The sequence below is a fragment of the Solanum tuberosum genome, unplaced genomic scaffold (genome assembly GCF_000226075.1).
Source record: "Solanum tuberosum cultivar DM 1-3 516 R44 unplaced genomic scaffold, SolTub_3.0 scf00051, whole genome shotgun sequence".
Taxonomy (NCBI): domain Eukaryota; kingdom Viridiplantae; phylum Streptophyta; class Magnoliopsida; order Solanales; family Solanaceae; genus Solanum; species Solanum tuberosum.
In genome coordinates this window covers 2,135,017-2,144,626 of record NW_006238978.1, presented here as the reverse complement: position 1 = coordinate 2,144,626, position 9,610 = coordinate 2,135,017, and the positions used below count along the sequence as shown (strand labels likewise).

The window sequence follows — 9,610 nt, the reverse complement described above, 5'->3', positions numbered from 1 at the left end:
AGTAATAGACGCAAAGAAAATTTAGCATGAATTGTTAAAACTACGAAAATTTCTCAATTTTATTTCTCTCCATGAATTTAGGGATTGTTGATATTGTCATGTAATATAAATAATTGAAAGAAGCACAAAAGAAAAATAAAAAAAATTGGTAATAATGCAACGTATATTTAAGACATTCTTGTTTATGGTTTTATCTTTAGACAAATTACAACTCTATTTATTTGTTTGGTAGTAATTTCAACTTATGTACAATTAGGGGACGTTTGATAATTGGTTAGGAGATATATTATGTATGTGTAATAAATTTTGTATAGGTAATATCATGTTTGATAAGTGCTTAAAATTATCTATAAAATTAATATGGTGTTCGATTTGGAATGTACTTGACTATTTTTTCTTAAGGGATGTGCATTATCTTACAAATTCACTTAATATGGAATAAGAGGAGTATTTGTTTGGTAGTATTTTTTAACATAGTAGTTAGAAGAAATATTATACATGTATTAGATTCTGCGTAAGTAATATCATGTTTGGTAGTTGGTTAGGACGACATATGTATAGAATTAATATAGTGTTTGATATGCAATTTAGAAATCTGAATAACTAATACATGTATAAGTTATAAGAGCATTTATGTATAATTTTATACAGGATAAAAACTAAAATAATTAATACATAAATAACTAAATCCTCTAATCACGGCATAAAATAATATAAAAATTTGATCAAAGCTAATTCATATATTACTAATATCTACATAATTCTATTAAGTTACCAAACAATTTGTAAATACAAGAATAATTCATTAATGAATAAAAATAATTAAAGATAGAATTATTCTTAATACACCAAATCAACTGATGAATATAAAATAATTTTAATATTATTAATACACTTTATTCAATAATATTACTATACATTCTATTAAATAACCCCTAATAAGTTGCTAGCAAACTTAATTAGTTGCACCCTTTTAATTTTGTTTTATATACATTCAACAACTTCCTAAAATAGAAAAAAAAACCTTTCCTTCTGCAATTTTAAACCTAATTAATTGCACTTATTTTTTTTGCTAATTTTTAGTAATTAAAGTTTCCCTAGCAGAGACATGACCATTATTTACGTAGAGCTCATTATTACATACTCATCATGGAGAGAGAAGCATTATTATACTATTAGATTATTTTAAAGATAGTTATAAGGGTATAAAATTTAACTCAAAAAAATATAATATAACTCACTAAACCTGGTCAAGTTTAAACAAATTGGATGAAAATATTCTTTCTTCATTTTTATCGATTAGAGAGGACATAGGAAAGATGATGTGACGATATGTGTAACCAGATCATAAATGTATCTTTAGAATTTTTACTTATTTAATTATGTTATAGTAGTCAAATACAAATATATCAAACTGAAGGAGTTAATTAACGGCATAAATTTATCAAAAAAGCAGAGATGATCAGATTAATTTGATATAAATTCATCAAGATTGATTTTTTTTTTCTTATGACGGTGAAGGATTTATCAAAAAAGATGATCAAATTAATTTGATAAAATATCAATTCGAATGATTTATCAATATATATAGATCTACTTATTTGTTCCTGAAGTTACCAATATAATGTAGATTCGAAGAATTTAAAAAAAATCTTCGTATCAATGATCAAAAGTTTTTCTAGATTGTTAGGCTTTTCTCTTTAGAAAATATATATTTCATATTTAATTGTACTATATATAATTATGACTATTTTTGTTTTATTTTATATAAAGACACAAAAATATCGAGCTGAATTTTGAAAAATACTATATATTTTGTAAGATATAATTAAATTTTTGTTTGATATAGGTAATTTAACAATAGACTAGTGACGGAATTCATAACTAATTCAATTTTTTTTATGTGAAAAATAAAAGAAAGGCTTGAATTTTGATAAGAAGTATGCAACACGAAAATCGAAGAATATCAACTTTCATAATTAATTACATATATGTCTTCTAGTGATAACAATTCATGAATCTATTGAAAAAAAACATATTGTACACTTATCGTTAGCTATTTTTTTCATCAATTTCCATTTTATCTAGCAACTCTGTTGATGATTTATTAATTGTGGATGATTCTTCCATTGCTAACAAAATTCTACCATCGCAAATGTGATCAATCACTAATGTCACATCCACACATACCTCTAACATCTCTGGAGTCATGATGCTTTGCAATTTGCGAGTCGTAAGTTCAACTATATTGTGATGTTGATTTTCAAACTCATTCTTAAAATGAGTAAGCACATCTGATATAACGCAATCTAGTATTTGATAGAGCTTGATATTGCAAAGATGAAGAGTGATTCGTACGACTTGGCTGAACCTACACATGTGCAACTCATCAATACGGATTCTAGATTATTGGGTTGTATATACCAAAAGTATCGTAGAATACTGAAATTAAAATAAATGGTGAAATAAGGTAAAGAAGAAGAATATGAAGAAGCAATTGGGGGAATAATCAATTTTTCTTGATCGGAAATTGGTTCAACGCGGATGAGCGAGTGCTCGGAGCAACCATGGAATACAAAGTCCATTGACAACATATTGCAAAGACTTGAGAGGAGAAATCAATATTGTCAATCGAGGCTTAGACAGATGGGAAGAAACCACTTAGCCGACACAAAAAATACTAGTTGGGTAACTTTTTATCGAATGAGATTTAACCCTTATCAGCTCAGCTCCCTATGAAATGGATTCTCTTGAATTCTTTGAGGTGTGTATTTATTGAGAGATTGACCAGTATTGGTTATTAAAATTGATTGTCTTTGATTCTTTGAGGTGTGTCATTATCTCATAGATTAATTATCAAAATGAATTATCTTCGATTCTTTGAGATGTGTTATAGCCGGAGAGATTGATTAGCATTGATTATGAAAATGGATTGTCTTTGATTCTTTGAGGTGTTTCTTTGTTGTAGAGATTGACTAGCATTGATAAAATTGAATTTTCGATTGGGGATAATCCTTTAGTATTATTTTTCTAAATGGTTAAAATATTTTTTAAATTATATGAAATTGAATAAAAATATCTTTAATTATTAATTTGATTTTTAAAAAAAATTGTGGTCAATATAGTTTGATAAAAAAATATTCTAACTACTGATAGTTTGTTCTTATTGTTATTTAATGAGTCAAAATATAAATATATCAATTATTTTTTTTCTTTTGAATTATTTAACTGTACTAAATATACAAGTGCCGTAACAGAGGATCGCGATCTTGCGATTACCACCGGGTTACAGTCTCTGACGCCCCCACACCATTGCGACAGAACGAAGCTTACCCATCAGCCTACTTTGCCAAATCATGATTATTTTTATTTTATTTTGAATAAACCCATAAAAATATCGAGATGAATATTGATAAATACTTATAAAATATAGTTTGATAAATAATTATAAAATATAGTTATACGAATAATTCCAAAAACCTCTCTCAAAACTCTTTCAGCACTTTTAATCAACTCAATTAATAAATCCCGATTAATTGATCTAATTATTCATCTTTTCATTTTTAATCCTTACACTCTTTTGGTGAATTCGAAATAGAACGTTCTAATTGTTTCAACAACTTTGGGCTAAAGCTGAAGGTTAGCCACTAAAAAATGAGGAAGTGGAAGAAGAACGTGAAATCATATTTAAAGAGAAAATTAGGGAGGAATTTCGAGTAAAAACGGAGTTATTTATTTATTATTAAAAAAAATTGTAATAGAAAAGATGTTCGAAAAATCATAATTAATTAAATGGGTTTAGTATTAATAGAATAAATTAGTCAAATTATAATTTTCAAATATTAATTGTAAATAGTATAAAAGAATTGTTACAAACAAAAAAACAATCAAAATAAGAAACGTAAGCATAGCTAGCGTTTGATCATATATTTCCAAATATTTTTGGTAAATATTGTTTGGGTGAAAGTTTCACCATGTGTTTGGCCACATAGTACTTCGCAAACATATTTCACTTTTTTAAGAAATATGATAGAAACACATAGGTTTGTATTACATAGCAAGATAGAAACGTGTTGACGTAACAAGATTCATGACTTCCGCAACAAGTCAATTGGATCTTTGTTGCAGCAATAACAAGTAGTGTCCATGACATTGAAGCAATGTGGTAGTTCAGAGTAAGTGCAACAAGCATCATTCCATACATCGTGAAGTAAACGAAACACATGACTGTGTTACCCTGAGATGATTGTTTGTCAATTTCATCAATAACTATATCATCACTTTCATATCCACTGAATATGTCATCACTGCTTTGATATTCACGTCAAAAATTATGTATTACAGTGCAAACAACTACTGTAGAGGGTGTTTTTGTAAAAAATAAAAGTTTGGTGTAGAATTTGATTTTTTAAAAGCTCCCAAATAATGAAATTTTGATCCAAATACTAATTTTTTCTAGTACATGAAAAACACTTGACAAATTAATTATATGTCTCCTAGCTATAGTTTTGGCATTAGATTGCTGATCCTTTAGGTAGCCTTGTCTAATCTGTGGGCATCTGAAAGCGGCAAAGCGGACAGTAATGGCTATTCTCTAACCACTTTGTAATGCAATCTCCATGAAACATATGCGAGCAAGGCAAACGCAGTACTTGAGTTTCCTCCCCTATCTCATCTAGACATACCAAACAATCATCGTTGTTATTTCTTTCATCAGTTTCAATTGGCTCTAGCAACTCTATTGATGATATATTAATTGTGGATGATTCTTCCATTGCTAACAAAATTCTACCATAGCAATTGTGATCAATCACTAATGTCACATCCACACATACCTCTAACATCTGTGGAGTCATGATGCTTTGCAATTTGCGAGTTGTAAGATCAATTATAGTGTTATATTGATTTTCAAACTCATTCTTAAAATGAGTAAGCACATCTGATATAGCGCGATCTAATCTTTGATAGAGCTTGATATCGGAACGATGAAGAATGATTTCGTATGACTTGGCTGAACCTACACATGTGCAACCCATCAATACGGATTCTAGATTATTGGGTTGTGTATACCAAAAGTGTCGTAGAATACTGAAATTAAAATAAATGGTGAAATAAGGTAAAGAAGAAGAATATGAAGAAGCAATTGGGGGAATAATCAATTTTTCTTGATCGGAAATTGGTTCAACGCGGACGAGGGAGTGCTCGGAGCAACCATGGCATACAAAGTCCGTTGGCAACATATTGCAAAGACTTTGAGAGGAGAAATCGATATTTACTATCAATCTCTAAGGCGGGTTTCTGCTGAAAATGGACTAGGGTTCGTGTCCAAAGGTGAATAAAGTCAAGCCAGACCCTTCTGGTTTATTTATAATAAAAATATTTATGTTACTAGCAAAACCCAAATTTATCATGAAAAGGATTTGTGAGTTTATTCATAATATTACTAGCAAATCTAAACTTACTAGAAAAAGGATTAGTGAGTACGATTACGTGACAATTGTTTTCCTTTTCCACACTTGAGAAGGTAAACTTTTTGTGTTCTTTTTTCCCCACGTCATTGAGTCCCAAATTATTTATCCTTCAAATACCTATTTTACAAATATTAATTGTATTTTTATTTAGGGAAAAAAAGTAATTACAAAAATTTCATACTTACCAGTGTGACTTCCCTGAAGCAACTGAAGTGTAGGTTCAAATTTCACAAAAGCCAAAAAGCTATGTGGTTTCTTTCCATCTGTCTACATCTCGATTGACAAAATTCCGTGAAACATATGGTGGTAGAAAATGAGTATCCTGAGGAAAAGTTAAAGTGCACGCAAGATGGTCAGAACACAACTATTACCAATGTATTTAAAAGCGAAGCACACAAAAAGGTAACAATGTTCATGAGGCATAAAGTGATAAGCGAGAAGTGAGGTGCGCGATTTAAGAACAAAAAATACTTTTAACATATATGGATTTAGTACTATGATAATCAAATTGTAATTAGGATAACTAAATTCAACATACAATATAGAATAATGTCGATATTAATCCGACTCCTCAAAATTGAGATTCAAAGAACTAACCTTTTGAGAGGCTTCTACTGCAATCAAAATATAGTCTAGGAAGTACCTGTGATTGGAACAGTTAACCATTGCTCAAGAGCTTCACAACTGAATTCACTATAAGACCAGTTCTTGAAGGATGCAAATGGAGGGATTGGCTTTGACTGCATTTCGGGACTCTGGTTATCCCACATCAGCGCTTGTCTACCTTTCATATCCCGTAGGAGGCCAGTTATTCCGAGCTACTGATAAGTTAAACAGATTCAACTAGTATGTAAGCATATAAGAACCAAATTCGACGACTTCCAGAATCTTGAGAGTTGAAATATAACAAACTTTCTCATGGTTGAACTAAGCATTACAGTTAAATTAAGAGAGACATTCACGTGGTTAATCTAGAGGAATATCAGAAAATACTAACCATAATAAATCACATTCAAAATCGATACCCAATGTCACAGTGATTTGAGCTTTATCATATAATAAGATTGTACATGTTTCCTGTTTTAGTTTCTGCGTCAATATTCAAATTTGACCATCTTAATTGAAGGAAGCTGACCTGAAAGGACTTCACAGACAACTGCTTAGGGAACACATGGACCATGAAGGTTGTCACACTAAAAGCACGCAAGCTTGAACCAACTCTTCGTACTGCCTGGCTTCCAAGTTAGTTCACAGGATCTGCGACAAGTGGCAAGGTTAATGAAGTCAATTGTGTGCTTGCACTCAGAAATCTCATCCGTTGCTTCATCTTTGAACCACCAACATCTTTAACATCGATTTTGGATTTCCTCGTGCAAGGAATGTTGGAGCAGTGATTGGAGTAAAAATAAGAACGAGAGCCAGTTCATTCAGATTAGGCATAAGATCCAATAGTAGTCTGTTCTACCAGTTTTAGCATATACAGGATGTTAGATTATGTCACTCCTACAGTACTGTATCCTGGTAGTTTCTCGAGTCCCCTTTCATCAATTGTTTCTCTGATTCTTTCAGCGTCGTCCCATCTTCCTTGTCTAGCATAAAGGTTGGACAAAATCACAAAAGGAACAGGGTTTTCTGGCTCCAATTCTGAGAGCTTTTTAGTCATTTCTTCTCCCATCTTGGCATTAGAGAATTGCTCAGAAGCTGCTAGTAAAGAAGCAAAAACAGATGCAGAAGGCTCGGGAATGAGCTGTAGTAGTTCTCTAGCTTCATCCAGCCGACCAGATCGAGCAAGTAGATCAACCATAATATTAAGCTGCTTTAGAGTTGGGATTAAGCCAAAATCTGTGATCATCAAGCTAAAAACTTGCCATGCTTTCTCCAATTTTCCAGTGTGGCTGCACACAGACAAGATGCAATTCAAAGTTGCTGAATTTGGTTGTACTTTCTCCATTAGCATCAGAGAGAACATCTCAAAAGCAGCTTCACCTTCCCCGTTCCTTCCAAACCCTGAAATCATTACATTCCAGATAGCAGGATCATCATATTTTACTTCCAACTGATCAAAAACCTTCCTTGCCAAAGGAAATTGTCCACACTTCATGTACATATCAATGATTGCGGTGACAATAAATTCATCAATAATGGTTTCCGTCCTAAAAATATATCCGTGAATCTCTTGGCCGAAACAGAGTGAGGATAGAGATGAGCACACCATCAGAAGACTAGTAATAGTCTTCACACTGGGAACGACACCGGCAGAAAGCATTTTCCTGAAGAACTTAAAAGCTTCACTCTCTTTTTGCAGCAGCGAAAATCCAGTGATCATTGAATTCCATGCTGCTGAATCTGGTTGCAATCCTTCCAATTCTAATTCCACGAAAAGCTCCACAGCTTTCTCTGTTTGCTCATTTAACATCATTCCAGCAATCATCGAATTCCATGTTATCAAATTCCTGTTGCCACCCAGCTCTTTGAAGATTTCATATGCACATAACCAGCAACAGCATTTCGAATACATGTCTACAAGTGCAGTTCCCACCATCGTACGAGCTTGTAACTCAATTTTCACAATAAGTCCATGAACTTGCCTACCAAACTTCACATTCTTAAGATTAGCAGTAGCAGAGAGAACCGATACTAAAGTCACTTCATTCGGTTCTTCGTGTAGTAACATCTTCTTAAACACATCCAAAACCACTTCCTCCACCCCATTTCGCAACATCCCTGAAATAAATGCATTCCAGCACACCACATTCTTATTCTTAACCAATCCAAACAACCTCGTCGCAGAAACACAATCAACACAATTCAAATACATACTCAAAATCGATGTAACTACATATACATCCATTTCCACACCAATCTTTATACCCCAACAATGCATTTGAACACCATGGTTAATATTCACACACCCTGACAAAACACTAGCTATAGTAACCGAATCCGGCCTAATCAGTAAACCACTAAACAACCCAAACATCCGAAAAGCATCAACATGACACCCATTTTGAGAAACCCCAGAAATGATTGCATTTAACGAAGCAATATTTGGTTGAGGAATTTCATCGAACACCTTCAAGGCACTATCCACTAAGGCAAATTTCATGTACATGTCAGTAAGCGATGTGGCTGCATATACATCGGTGTTAAACCCGTGCTTTATCAAATGGCTATGAAGTACTTGACCTTGTGGTATAGTTCTTAGCTTTGCACAAGCTTTGAAGAGACAAGGGAAGGTGAATTTGGTGGGAGATAAAGAAGAGTAATGGAGTTGGGAATACAAATTAATGGCTTCTTTGTAAAGTCCATTGGCTACCAATTTTGTTATTTGATTCTTCATGGATTGTTCCCTTCATAGTAACATTAAACACTGAATCAATACTCTGAGGATGGAAACAATTGTGAGCTGAATATGCAGTTGCGGAGTTGAGATTTTTATTAAGCTATTCAAAATATGAAGCTGGGCTAGTGGTCAATGAAGCCATTGAGAATTCTGAGAGCTCGGGTGCAAAATTTAGCGGAGACAAAAAAAACACTAGCTGGGTAACTTTTTATGGAATGAGATTTAACCCTTACTAGTTCAGCCCATATGAAATGAATTCTCTTCGATTCTTTGAGGTGTATATTTATCGAGAGACTGACCAGTAATTGTCTTTGATTTTTTGAGGTGTGTAGTTGTAATTATCAAAATGATTTATCTTTGATTCTTTGAGATGTGTTATCGTCCAAGAGATTGATTAGCATTGATTATGAAAAAGGATTGTCTTCGATTCTTTGAGGTGTTTCTTTGTTGGAGAGATTGACTAGCATTGATAAAAAATTTGTTGGAGAGATTGACTAGCATTGATAAAATTGAATTTTCGGTTGGGGACAATATTTTAGTATTATTTTTCTGAGGCATAATACCTAAGCATAACCTTTAACTTGTCTTTAACGAACAACTAAGCCTTCCAACTTTGAATGTGCACAAGTAGACACTTAAACTTGTATAAAATTGAATAAGTAGACACATTTGTTCTACATGATATAATACACATAGGATGTCATGTAGGACAAGAAATTGCCTTGTAGGGTGCCATGTAGGACGAATGTGTCAATTTGTTCAATTTTATACAAGTTTAAGTGTCTACTTGTGCACA

At 32.4% G+C, this 9,610-nt stretch overlaps 2 protein-coding genes across 4 annotated transcripts; both read right to left on the bottom strand.

Moving 5' to 3' along the window:
• Positions 1–4,544: 4,544 nt before the first annotated feature.
• On the bottom strand, positions 4,545–6,241 carry LOC102590169 (ERAD-associated E3 ubiquitin-protein ligase HRD1-like). Its single transcript, XM_006344273.2, has 2 exons — positions 6,115–6,241; positions 4,545–5,017 (listed from the first exon to the last, which is right to left on the bottom strand). Exons 1-2 carry the CDS (start codon positions 6,239–6,241, stop codon positions 4,545–4,547), a joined length of 600 nt encoding a protein of 199 aa, XP_006344335.1.
• Positions 4,607–9,261, bottom strand: LOC102597508 (pentatricopeptide repeat-containing protein At2g02750). 3 transcript variants are annotated; one of them, XM_015307314.1, is made up of 4 exons: positions 6,607–9,261; positions 5,657–6,292; positions 4,836–5,017; positions 4,607–4,675 (listed from the first exon to the last, which is right to left on the bottom strand). In XM_015307314.1, exon 1 carries the CDS (start codon positions 8,809–8,811, stop codon positions 6,964–6,966), a length of 1,848 nt encoding a protein of 615 aa, XP_015162800.1. In that variant the 5' UTR covers positions 8,812–9,261; the 3' UTR covers positions 4,607–4,675; positions 4,836–5,017; positions 5,657–6,292; positions 6,607–6,963. The 3 variants fall into 3 exon arrangements, with proteins under 3 accessions (XP_015162800.1, XP_006344284.1, XP_015162799.1); XM_006344222.2 differs by lacking the exon at positions 4,607–4,675 and having other exon boundaries at positions 4,692–5,017; positions 5,657–5,793; positions 6,115–6,292; XM_015307313.1 differs by lacking the exon at positions 4,607–4,675 and having other exon boundaries at positions 4,692–5,017.
• Between the last annotated feature and the right edge of the window lie 349 nt (positions 9,262–9,610).